Source organism: Mus caroli, chromosome 11 (assembly GCF_900094665.2).
Source record: "Mus caroli chromosome 11, CAROLI_EIJ_v1.1, whole genome shotgun sequence".
In the NCBI taxonomy this organism is placed as follows: Eukaryota; Metazoa; Chordata; class Mammalia; order Rodentia; family Muridae; genus Mus; species Mus caroli.
This window is the reverse complement of record NC_034580.1, coordinates 67,933,519-67,946,585: the sequence shown is the minus strand read 5'-3', so window position 1 is coordinate 67,946,585 and position 13,067 is coordinate 67,933,519. Positions and strand designations below refer to the sequence as shown.

The 13,067-nt window shown below is 47.0% G+C and overlaps 1 protein-coding gene and 1 pseudogene across 2 annotated transcripts in view; one reads left to right on the top strand and one right to left on the bottom strand.

Annotated features, from left to right (window-relative positions):
- Positions 1–6,378: 6,378 nt before the first annotated feature.
- LOC110306230 lies at positions 6,379–6,705 on the top strand (annotated as a pseudogene).
- Positions 6,706–8,169: 1,464 nt separating this feature from the next.
- The window catches only part of Shpk (sedoheptulokinase), a 25,912-nt gene continuing 21,014 nt past the window's right edge, over positions 8,170–13,067 (bottom strand). For both annotated transcript variants that reach the window (XM_021177975.2, XM_021177976.2), the window contains one exon: positions 8,170–9,895. In XM_021177975.2, coding sequence (XP_021033634.1) covers positions 9,483–9,895 — 413 coding nt within the window. In that variant the 3' untranslated portion in view covers positions 8,170–9,482. The remainder of the gene's footprint in view (positions 9,896–13,067) is intronic.

The window sequence follows — 13,067 nt, the reverse complement described above, 5'->3', positions numbered from 1 at the left end:
CTCTTTCTTAAATAACCCCCCAAACCAGCAGCTGCTTCTCTCTCTCTCTCTCTCTCTCTCTCTCTCTCTCTCTCTCTCTCTCTCTCTCTCTCTCTTTCCATAGCTGCCCCTTCCTTCTTGTCAGCTTTCCTGTATCTCTCTGAGGTCCATCTCTACCTCCCTGAATCTGTACCTAGGGACAGCAAATCCTTCTCTCGGCTTGTCTCGGTACCACCTCTGTGCTGTCTGAATTAAGCATCCACTGACTGGCTGCCCCTGACTGTAAAAGGACTCTCCTTCTTCTGGTCCTCTAGTCAGATATCTCTTGTCCTCTTGTCCTCATCCTCTCCGTCTCTGACCTGTCTGCCCTCAATTTCTAGGCCTCCCACCCATCCTTCCTTCTGTTTGCCAGCCAGACCCTCTCTCTCAGCTGGAAGGTCAGAAGTGCCCCTTCATCCCTACTCCCTGATTACCAGTCATCCTGGTCCTTCCCCCAGCCTCCTGGTGGTCTACACTGCTGAAAGATGCTCTGGCCTTCAGCTCTGTGTCTGTAGCCCACAGAGCGTTTCTTTTCCTACTGGGACCCATCTTCTATCATCACGGGGTGGGGAGGCTTTTCCTCTATACTCACTACGCTGCCTCCACACTCTTCCTCTGCCCCTGTTCTGCCGAAGCCACCTGCACCATCCATCTTGTCCATCTACTTAGCAGTCTTCAGATACCAGGTAAGAACAACAGATATCACAGTTCTGCCATCCAGCCTTACCTCCACAGGCCCTTCCCTGTCTAAAGCCCAGCCTAAACTGATCACTTCCAAACTCCTACAGAAAACTCAACCTATACACTTCCTATGGTAGGTGGCCCCGTGGTCCCAGTTCCAATGTCAACAGGAGCAGTGGTCAGAGGTACTTAACTGGAAGCATAGAACATTCCAGGTTGGTATATGCACTTCATGCATACTATCCCATTGGACTCACAAACACTCCATGAGCTAAGTATGAGATGTGTATGTGTGTGTGTGTGTGTGTGTGTGTGTGTGTGTGTGTGTGTGTACACCTGTTAAACATGTGGATGCATGTGCCTGTGCTTGTATTTTCCAGACCCAGAGCAGAATATCAGGTGTGAGATTTACTGGCACATGCACCCAGGCCTGACTTTTTATAGGGTGTTGGGATTTTGAACTAAAGTCCTCATGCTTGAATAGCAAGTGCTGTTTCTGACCCAGCCATCTCTCTAGCCCACTGGGTATGACTGTCCGCATCATATGGATATAGAAATGAAGCACACAAAGGCAACGTGACCTGCCCGAGCATGGCGATGGTTGCACTGGTCTCCTCTGGAGCCTCCTAATGCTAGCTTGACATTGCACTTCTTGTTTTTGTGACTTGCTTCTGAGATGCCAAATGGACTGGGGCAATAGAAGCCGGTGTGCTCGTCACTACGAATCTGCACTGTGCCCTGCCCAAAGCAGCAGGTGTGGACTGTGGTCTGGTGTGACTTTACCTGAATATCATTTGTGCTGAGCACAGGTGTCAAGGACTAACCTTCTGTTTAAGCATCACAGCGATTGATGAGGCTCTCTGAATCACAGGCTGCAGCACAGTGATCTTGGCTCTGGGCAACAAGGTGCTCATTAACCTCCCTGGAAGTCAAGCGTGCTTTCATGGTAACTTCTGGGCACCAGTGTTCCCTAGGCTCTGGATGATGGGAAAGAGGAAAGACATTGACAAGTGACCGGGCAAAATTGGGCACGAAAAATGCTAGAGGCCACTATGGTCCCCCAGGGCCACTGTTTCCTATGAGTGCTGCACCAGGGGCCACAATGACTTAAGATGAGCTCTTGATCCTGGCCCTAGGATCTAAATTGCTTCTCTCTGAGTTTCTCTAGGATTTTTTTGTTGTTGTGTTTTGAAGTAGGATCCGGCTACAAAGCCGTGGCTGACCTGGAACACACTGTGTAGACCAGGCTGCCCTCAGACTTGCATTAACCTTCACGTTTCTGTGTCAGAAGTGCTGGGATGACAGAAATGAGCCAACACACCTGGCTCCTCCTGAGGTAAGAGGCTAGAGCAACACAGCCTGAAACAAAAACAAACAAACAAACAAAAATCCTCAGGAGGTTTGAAAGAAAGCTTCTTTCTTAAACTGTGGGTTCCAAACGCCACATGTCACATTACTAAATTTGGGGATAGCAAAAAATAAATAAACAAATAAAAATCAAAACAGTAACAGGTTTCTGAATGCTCAAAACTTAATTCAATATCAAGTATGTAATGTAGCTAAGGTGCTTCTGGCAACGCTTGCCCACAGATGTCACGTTGCACAACTTCACTGCAGCCTTGGCTCTGAACACAAACCAGGTTCACTCTGAATTGTGAGCACTTCCACGACACACAATGCCAATGATCAAAACCTAAAATACCATGGCTCAGATTTGTATGTTATGAACTGCAGCATTTTGATTGTACAAACAAAGTTGTCTGTACATAAAATATAATGGTAGAATTACAGAAAACGAAGACTTGTAATATTTTCCTATCATTTTTTAGCATGTGAATATCAAATCAGTATGTTTTGGTGGATTTTGTTAGACAAACTCATCTGCCTCATTAGTATTAAATTTGTTTAATTTTTTTTTTTCGAGGCAGGGTTTCTCTGTGTAGCCGTGGCTGTCCTGGAACTCACTTTGTAGACCAGGCTGGCCTCGAACTCAGAAATCTGCCTGCCTCTGCCTCCCAAGTGCTAGGATTAAAGGCGTGTACCACCACTGTCTGGCTTAAATAAGTTTCTTGTTCGTCTGTCTGACTGTCTGTCTTGAGACAGAGTCTCTATAGACAGACCAGGCTGGCCTCAAACTCCCAGGGATCCACCTGCCTCTGTAGACCAGGCTGCCCTCAAACTCCCAGAGATCCACCTGCCTCTGCCTCCCAAGCGCTAGGATTAAAGGTGTGCACCACCACACCCAGCCCTAAAGTAAACTTTTCTATATGGTCCGCAAACATCTACTCCATATACCTATTCTATACACCATAAACATTCATTCAGGTAAAGTTTTCTCAGGTGAAAAGAGATCCAAGGTGGAAAAGGTTTTTAAAGCCTTCCTTGAAAGGACTGGTTATCAAAATGACATCTCCAGAAGAGCCAGGTAGGGGTGAATGGTGCCAGTCCCAACCCCAGGGAGCAGGGTAGGCTTCCTGGTTCACCTTGAGCTCCTTAAATCTCATGCTGGGACTCAACTTCCTGACTTTTCTGTTCCCTTCCCAGATTTTAAACAGCTTCCATGGTCCCTGACCCAGGCAACAAACAACAAACCTAGACAAGGACGACTTCCCCTCCCACGTCCCGCCTGCGTTGCTGGGTGTCCGGGTGAGTCAAAAAGGGCCAATCTGGAGGAGAGAAAGGAACAGAAGGAACTGACCATCTGGGCTAGCTGGAGAAATGAGGCCCCCACACACCCAACACAGAAGACTGGTCCCTGATCTCCAGAGCTGCCCCAGGGCAGTGACAGGGAACAAGGGCAAAGGTACCTAGAGGGTTCTGTGCGGCCAGAAAGTGAATTGGCACAGAGTAGGTCCAGCTGTGCTCAATGCCAGCTGCAGGAGCATGACCTCAGAGCTGTACCTGAGACTATTTCTTCATGCTGGGGACGAATGAACGGGTGGTAAATAACCTCCAGGAACCAAGGCAGGCCAGAGGAATTAATGTTCTCAGAACCACAGCTGCCGACTGCCGAGCTGCGTCCGGCCATTAGCCTGAGGTTGTGACTAATTGCTCTATAATGAAAAAAAAAAAAGATTTGCTTAATGTTTCATGAGTCAGGAGTCAGCCCAGCAAACATCTCTGTAATGACACCATCTTGCTGCCTAAGACTTGCCCTGATGTGTTTCTTACCCTCTGATTTGTCTTAGGTTGTTGAAATGGATCTTACATTTTCATCTATGCTTAATGTGCTAGGGATTATTTATTCCTAAAACATTTTTTATTAAGCCTCTTTCAATCATTAGTACCTTATAAATTAAGAAGTATGGTGAGTTGCAAATGTTTTTATTTTAAGGTAGATATTTTATTAGGGCATCTTCCTGTGTCATTAAACAAAGACCTTGTGTGAAATGACTGTAAGATAGTCCATCGTCTGGCTCTATAATGGACACAGCTAGACGATATCTGCCCCTTAGCATTAGAAACAAGAACAAAAAAAACGAAACAACTTGACCTGGACAAAAGTCATGGCTGAGGCAAAAGTCAAGTGCTTTGAGACTCTCACATTGATACAAGAAGGTGAGCAGAAGGCCTCTGCTTTGAGACTCTCACATTGATACAAGAAGGTGAGCAGAAGGCCTCTGCCCACTGGGAGACCATAGTGGATAAGAATCATACAAGACCCACACACATCAGACAGGGCCTATAGCAACCACTGACTGGAAAACAGTGTCCCTGCTGCTGCAGGGAATCCCCAGGCAGATGTGCCACCAGGACTGTGCAGTAGGCACCTGATGCAGAGCCATACACAGAGGCAGGAGTCTGCTTTCCAAATACGAGCACTGGGCAAATCAGGGTGAAAGAGGACAGAACAGAGAGCACATGGACCTGCCTTTGGGGGTTTCTGTTCTGCTTGGGAGGAAAAAAATGAAAAGATGAACGCTACATGATCAGTATGTAACTGCAGTCTCAGGCTGAGTGGTGCTGTCCGGGAATCATGGGCTGAAGTTCACACCTCTGTCTGCCCAAATCTCACCAGGTCATTTTATAGCCTCTCCCAAGGCTGCTGCCTTCTGTAGAAGCTACCCTCCCATCCAGTGTCCATACCATCAAAACCATCAACCATACACCTCCAACCCAAGAAGCCCCAGCCCTCTAAACTCCACTAACTTCAGGAGAATACACCCTTCAGTGACAGTTTGGCCAACATGTCTCACGGGAACTCCGGGAGGCATCATTTCATTTCCCCTCTGACCAAATTACTCCAGATCAACTGTCACACGCTGGATGTATCAACACCTGAATGTGAATACATGCACCTGCCCTGACCCCTTTCCCTAGAGTTCTAAGAGAGTGGGCTCTGTCTTCACAGCCCACCTTCATATCCTTGAATCTCTGCCTCCTCACACAGACCCAGGGTCCCCTAGTTCTTCCTTGCCACCCCCAGCCACTTCTCTTAGCCCACCTTCATTCCTTTGTGGCATCCCACAGAACCAGTCTCCCAGGGACTCCACAGCCCCTGCACCCTGCACTCCATCAGTGCCTCACCCAGCCCTCCTCAGAGAAGCTTCTTGCAGTAGATGGGAAATAACACAGAGACCCACGATGGACAGTGTGCAGAGTGAGAGGCCTTGGAGCACTAAGCCCTAAATGGAATGTCTTCACCAAACCTCTCCCCTCAAGGCCTGGGGATCTATGGGGAAGAGGAGGCAGAAAGATTGTAAGGACCAGAGGCAGTGGAAGACTCTGAGGAAACAGTGTATGGACTTGCAGAGTGTGACAGCTTGCACAAGACCTGAGCAAATTTAAGCCATACAAAATCCTGGAATGAGAAGCATGGCTGGACACAAAATCCCTATCAGAAAGTTATTTGCAATTGATATCTGCTAGGAGAAGGGAAATCACTTTACTCCAAGGGAGTGACACTGGGCATATCAACCACACTCCAAGGGAGACCTTTTCATCAGGAGTTGCTGGCCAATACAAAACAGACTCCATGGTGTGTGTGTGTGTGTGTGTGTGTGTGTGTGTGTGTGTGTGTGCTGTAGTGTGGTGTTGTTTTATGATTTTTTTTTGTCTTTGGGGATTTTGTTTTGTTGATTTTTGGTTTTTTTCTGTTTTAGAGATAGAGAGAAAGAGGGGAAGAGAACATGAAGTGTTGGTTAGGGAGGTGGGGAGGATCTGGGAGAAGTTGGGGGAGTGGAAAGAATATGATGAAACAATATTAAATAAAATTTAAAAATAATAAGAAATGTAACGAAAAGAAATATGGTCAAAATGAATAAGTTAGAGAGACAAGAGAGTGAGCTCTGGCACTGGGACTATTCGTCGTGTGCTTTCAAGTGAAGTTACTTAGCTTTCTAGTGTGTCTATTTCTCCACCTATAAAATGGGACAATACTCACCTCCTGGATTAAAAAAAATTTAAATGGGTTCAAATAAGCAGGACTTAGATCAGTTCTCACTGCACAGCAGGTACCAAAAATATAAAGTATTATTGAAGCTCTTAAGATTTGGCTGGATGTCACTCTCATGGAGTATACATGACTCACCCTCCTGGGAATGGAGATTACTGCCACCCGGGCTTATTTTATCTCCTGGTGATAAGAATTCATCAACACACCACCAGGCCTTGCCTTCGTCTTTCCGCCATCTTGGTGCCTGTGGAGGCCTGCTGGGAACAGGACTTCTACAAGCAAGTATGTCTGGAAGGCTGTGGTGCAAGGCCATTTTTGCTGGCTACAAGCAAGGTATCGGGAACCAAAGAGAGCACACGGTTCTTCTTAAAATTGAAGGTGTTTATGCCCGAGATGAAACGGAGTTCTACTTAGGCAAGAGATATGTGTATAAAGCAAAAAGCAATACAGTGAATCCTGAAAACAAACCAAACAAAACCAGAGCGATCTGGGGAAAAGTAACTCAGGCCCACGCAAACAGTGGTATGGTTCATGCCAAATTCCGAAGCAACCTTCCTGCAAAGGCCATTGGACACAGAATCCATGTGATGCTGTATCCATCCCAGATTTAAACTAATGGAGAGTAAATAAAAGTAGATCTGTGCTCTTGTTTAAAAAAAAAATCATTAACACATCAGCGTGATGGGCTTCCCAGAACCCCTGTTCTTTTGTAGGTAATGCTAGTGTGGTCCGCATTGGGAACAATGGAAACGTTGAAGACTCCACAGCTATTGAAGCTGCATGGCCAGGATGATTTCAGATTGACAGTGATAATAAAATATCCCCAAACTCAAAGCTCCAGGCAGAAAACTCTCTCACAGTTATGTTCTTCCCTGACTGGTAAAGTCTCAGTGCCATTGCACTCAGTCAAGGACCCAGGAAGACAAAATATATACCGTCTGGAGCACCACCAATCAATCACGTGGGCAAAGGGAAGAAGAGTGTGGCAAAGATGTCTACTCAAAACAGACACACTTCTGTTTACAGTTCCCCAGCCAAAGCAAATCAGACAAGAAAAAAAAAAAAAAAAGATGTAAGCGCTCCTAAGACTAGAGCACTGACGTCCAGCCTGATGCTAACAGCAGCCTAATTCATTATCAGAGGAATAAGCTGGCTTCTGACACATTCTGGCACTTTGCAGCAATGAGAGCTGATGCAGCAAGCAGGTTGTAACTTCAAGCTACAGAAAAGAGGCCCTGATCTACGTGTTCAGCCCTACCTCCACTTCGTGCAAGAGAGGCAGCAGCAAGACATTTAGTTAGCAAGCTTGGACTCCAAGGCTCAGCACTCAGGGTACAGCAGATATGTGGCCTGAAAAGGCTACAGACTTCTTGTGCCGCGTGGCCCCATGGCCTAAAGAAGACCCATCCAGATCTTTACCTTTTATCATCATTATTACCATCATCATCATCTTACATTTACTTATTTATTTGGGGCAGGAAATGCATGTGCCACTGCACAGGTGTGGAGGTCAGAGGACAATGTGGATCCTAGAGATATGACTCAAGCCATTGGACTTGGCAGCAAGTCTGTTTACCCACTGAGCCATCTCAGCAACTCAAGATCTTGATCTTTATTTACACGTTATCCATAGCTCTCTGAACAGGCAAGGCCAGCTGCACCTTAGGGAGCCAAGAGGTTCTAGAACACTGCTCCTTCAGCTGGCAAGGTAACCAAGACACCCTCAGCCTTTCCTCCTCTCTCATAAGCCTTCCCCAAGGGCTGCAACGTGACTGTCCCAACTCATCTGCCCAAGGGAAACCTGGTTGGCTTATATAAGATGTACATCCTTGCCCTGGGAAACCCAGGCCAGTCTGTCCATCCATCCGTCTGTCTGTTTTGAAACAGGGTCTATGCAGCTCTGGCTCTCCTGGAGCTCACTATGCAGACCTGGAACACCCTGATTCAGCTGTTTGTGCCTCCCAAGTGCTGGGATTAAAAGCATGTGCCACCTTGTTGACCCATGAGGGTTCCTGCAAGCCACATCAGTCATGCAGGATTCCCCCAAACAGAGAAGTGTGTGTTCATCAAAGGGATAAAATTCTGGAAAAATGAAATTTATTCAGTTAGCTGAGCCAGCAGTGGGAGGTAAATCCATCAAAGGGGTTACCACAATAGTATACTTTATGAAATAACTCTTACAAAGAGACGACATGGTTTCTCCCCAAAGTCACAGGTGCCCCTGAGCCTTGGGTCCTTTGGGAGCCTATGAGTAGACAGTGATGGTGACCCTCTTCTTGAAGGCACTGTAACGTGGGAAGACTGGTGATTCTCTGACCCTCCATGCATGCCTATCTGAACAGGACATTCCTACTGGGCCAGAACCACCAGAGGGCAGCAAGATCTTCACCCTGGAGAAAGGGGTGGGGCCTGTGGGATAAAGGTTCTCTCATGAAACTGGCCACCCCTTGTGGTAGGGGTTAGAGAGACATGTGGCCATACACAGTCATAGAAAAGGGCTGGTGCCTTGCTGCCATCTTGAAAACAGTCTGTCAGTCGGTGTTCCTCACAGTGCTCTGTGTTCCCTTTAGCTGTTCTTACCAGCTGACTTTTCTTCTCCTGGACGTGCCTTTAAGCCAGCTGTGTTGAGTAGCCACTGTGCAGCACTGTCCCAGAAGCACATGGCAAGGCAAGCCCACAGACCTCAGCTTTCTCCTCCAAGGCGTGTTGCTTCATATCCTTTGGTCTCTCTCTGACTGGAGACCATGCTATAGCTGTTCTCTTCAACTGACAGGGCTATCACGCTGACTGGTGAGATAAGATTCCCAGAATCCCTTTAGCCAAAGAGCTTGATGAACTAAGGAAGGCTCCTTCTCTTCCTCAAGACTGGGAGAGGGGCCTCCTTCCACCTGCTACAGTCTGGCGGGGAGGATTTTTCCAGTAATGCACTTAACTTAAAGCTGAACCAATCCAAGTGCTGGGCTTAAGCAGGTCTTCTCTGCTTTGCTGGAGCCATGGCTACATAAGTCTTCGTTCTTTTTTCCCTGTCTATGAATGAATCACAGCCGAGCCCAGTGACCGGGAAGCTGTTTGTTTCTCCCTTCCTCTCCCTCTTCCCATTTTCCTCCCTCCCATTCTCTCTACCTCCCACATCTGCATTTTCAGTCAGCTCTCAGAAGATCCTATTCTTGGAAGGCACTAGTTTGGGGTCTTGTTAGAAATTCCTGGCTGTATGATTATCATATGCCCTGAAGGTAAGATCTTCATCAGTCTAGATCATACCTCAAGATCAAGTATAATTTACAGTCCACCCACAGAGCCGTCCCGGAAAAGGACAACCCAGAGATCATGCTGACATTGACAATTAGGTAAGATTCCCAGCATTCCTTTAGCCAAAGAGCTTGATGAATTAAGGCTCCTTCTGGCTGAGGTCTCTCTGGAGCATGACCAGAGCTGCCCCAAAGGCTGCATCTACATCCTGCCCAAAGCACACTGGGAAAGGAAACGCCCTCTGGACCTCCTGCTTCAGCACCTCGTTCCTGGACAGTGCACTCCCACTCCCCACCACCCGGGCCACACCCCACTCTTTGAGCTGTTGGAAAGGAAGCATGGAGTGCAGGTTCTGAACAATGCCTCTGCAGAGGGCCCGGGTCACATGGCCCAGGGAGAGGTCAGAGGAGGAGATTCTAGTCACAGAGGCCAGCTGGTCTGGCAGGTGCCTCTCCCCCAGCACTGTTGGGGTGATGGTGAGATGGGTATCTTTCTGCTGTGTAGCCGCCTGGATCATGCGTGAATAGACAGTGGATTCTTCAACTTCCAGACCTGTCAGAAACGGGAGATCTGTGTGAGAACATGCAGCCCCTGGTGGCAGGCAGAGACTGTTTTAGAATCCCCAGGGCAAAGGGACAGGTTCATCTACTGCTGCTGTGGCTTTATACTGTGGCTGGAAGCATCATGGGTCAGAGATTCACAGTCTGGCTGGCTAGACTCTGCTCTAGATCACAGTCATTTGCCTCTCTGTGGCCACAGCTAGACTTCTGGGAGATCATTCATCCATATCATTGTGCGTTCTAACCCTAAGCTGAGCATCATAGCTATAGCACAGACGAGGGACCCTAGAGGGCAAATACAAACATTCATTAACAACAAGCATCATTGGAACTGCTATTTGAGTCATCAAGGGAATCTCTACAATCCATAGACCCCACACTAAGCCATCCTTACCATACAAGTGTAGCCTAAGCCCTTCTCATTGTATGCATGAGATACCTGGGGCCCAGGAAGAAGTGGTGTGCTTGCTATCTTCAGCTGATAGATGTCAAACCAGTCTCAGTAAGATTTTAATCCCCCATTCTAGTTATCTCTGCATTCTAAAAAATAAAATTACCTGGGTGCAGTGTAATTCCAGAATTCAGAAAGCTGAGGCAGAAGGATCACAAGTTAGAAGCTGGCCTGGTCTATACAGTGAGACCTTCATCTCAAAAAGGAATTAAAGGTAAGATAATAACGAAGGGGTTTGTTTTGCTTTGCTTCAGTATACTTTCTAATTAGATTCACTTCGGGGGTCTGGGACATGGCTTGGTGGTAAAGCACTCCTAACATGGTTAGAGCCCTGGGTTCAATATCAAACATCATAAAAAGAAAATATGAGCCGGGCGGTGGTGGCACACACCTTTAATCCCAGCACTTGGGAGGCAGAGACAGGCAGATTTCTGAGTTCAAGGCCAGCCTGGTCTATAAAGTGAGTTCCAGGACAGCCAGGGCTATACAGAGAAACCCTGTCTTGGAAAAAAAAGAAAAAGAAAGAAAGAGAGAGAGAGAGAGAGAGAGAGAGAGAGAGAGAGAGAGAGAGAGAGAGAGAATGATTCTAATCTCTAACTTTCAATTAGCTGAGGGAGAGCAAATCCAACTTTGATGAAGGAAAAATGTTATCCATACTAGGGGTCCTTTACTAAGTGTAGGTCATCGAAGTAACCTGAGATGCTCTGAAGGAACTGTGGGACCCAGTCCTAGGCCCGCTGATGGAACCAGTCTAGGCTACAGATTCTGAGATGTGGCCATGTTAAAGAACCACCAGCCTAAGGCTGTAGATGCTCCCAATGTTTGACTATAAAATATGAGTGAAGCTCCTGATTCAGAGAATATGGAGCAGACCCTGATATTCTGTATGTATGAAAACTTCCCAGTGGCAGAGCATTGCTGTCCCAACTAGAGAGAGCATTGCAGATTCGAAGCCATCAGAATCACCTGAAGGGCATCTGTACAATGCCATGCTTAGCCCCACCCTACCCCCAGGCTAGGTCATCATTTCTGAGCATGGAGAGATCAATACCAAGTCTTGGAGGGGCCTTGTATGTATGTATAAACGTGTGTTGTATGTACTTATTCAAATGTGTACATACATATGAGCAGGGTGCACATGTTCGTATGTGCACGTAGAGACCAAAAGTTGACATCAGGTGTCTTCCTTGATCACCCTGCACATTATTTTTTGAGATATGGTCTTTCACTAAAACTGGAGCTCACCCATCTTTTGCTAGGCTGACTGGCCAATGAGCTCCGTGCATAGCCCCATGTGCTCCAGCTTTCCCAGGGCCAGCTTTTTTTGGATGCCAAACTCAGGTCCTTGTGCTTCACTCTACCAACTAAGCTATGTTCTAAGCCCTCAGTGGGGTTTTAAGACTCCACAATTAGAGTTGGGGGTGTGACTCACTGGTGGGACACTTGCCTAGCATTTGTAAGAACCAGTAACCTAGAAAGCCACCGTGAGTCACATGGACAGAGCATCCAGCATATAAATTCAATTATGTGCACTCAGGAATTGAAAATTGAAAAACAATTTCAATACTGTATGGAATGAGTCACAGTCTGATCCCTCTAAGAATGTCACTAAAATATCAGCTATTTCTTTCCCTATTTGTTCTTAGGTGCTGGGGATCAAACACAGGCCCCGGCATATACTAACCTTGCACTCCACCATCAAACGACAACCCTAGTCCCAAGTTTCTCTCTCTCTCCCCTTCCCCTTCCTCTCTCTTCTCTCTCCCCTCTTCTTCCCGCCTCCTCTGAAACAATGTCTCACTATGCAGCCCTGACTGGCTGGCCTGGAATATATACCAGGCCATAAGTCCAGGTTGGCCTCAAACTCATAAAATTCCAACTGCCTCAGCTTAAAGACATACATCGGCACACCCAGCTTCCAATTTTCTTTTTTAAATGAGAAAATCAGGAAGAAGACACAAAGAGGGAACATCACAGAGTAATAAGTTTTGACCCACAAGTTGTTAGTCCACAAGAACCAACAGCACAGCATGAAAACTGGGTTTCCACTGGAGCCCAGAACCTGCCGTCTATGAGTCTATATAGGAAGATGCTAAGGGGGAAATGTCAGGTCCCTCCTGCCCAGCCACCACCAATAGGGATTCAAGCCTGGGAGAGCTAAGATGCTTCTGAAGGCAGGAGCAGTCTGCCAGAGCTACAGACAAAACCAATGTGCACTTTTGAACCTAAGTAGCCAGTGAAGACAGGCAGGCTCTGTTTTGAGGCCTTCCCACCCGAAAATTCTTCTCAGCTCACATTTGGAGAATATATAAAATTCGGCTTATGTGGCTGCTTTTCCAGAGAACCTGGTTTCAATTCCCAGCACCCACATGATAGTTCACAACTGTCTGTAACCCCCAGGCCCAGGGAATATGACGCCCTCTTCTGGGTCTCTTAGGTACTGCATGCATGTGATGCACAGACATACACTCAGTCAAGAACATCTATACACATAAAAAAAATAAAAGAGAAAAAAATGTAATCTAGTTCCCATACCAAACAAAACTGAAGTATACAAAAAAAGTACAGCTGCAGAGAGCGCCATCTTGGCTCCGGGACTGCGCCGAACTTAGTCTACAGGTTAGAGTGAGGACCACAGAGGCAGACAGCTTCTGGGACAGGCGGGAGCCACAGAGCCGCTGAGGCAGCACCCTTTTGGGGCCGCAGACATCCG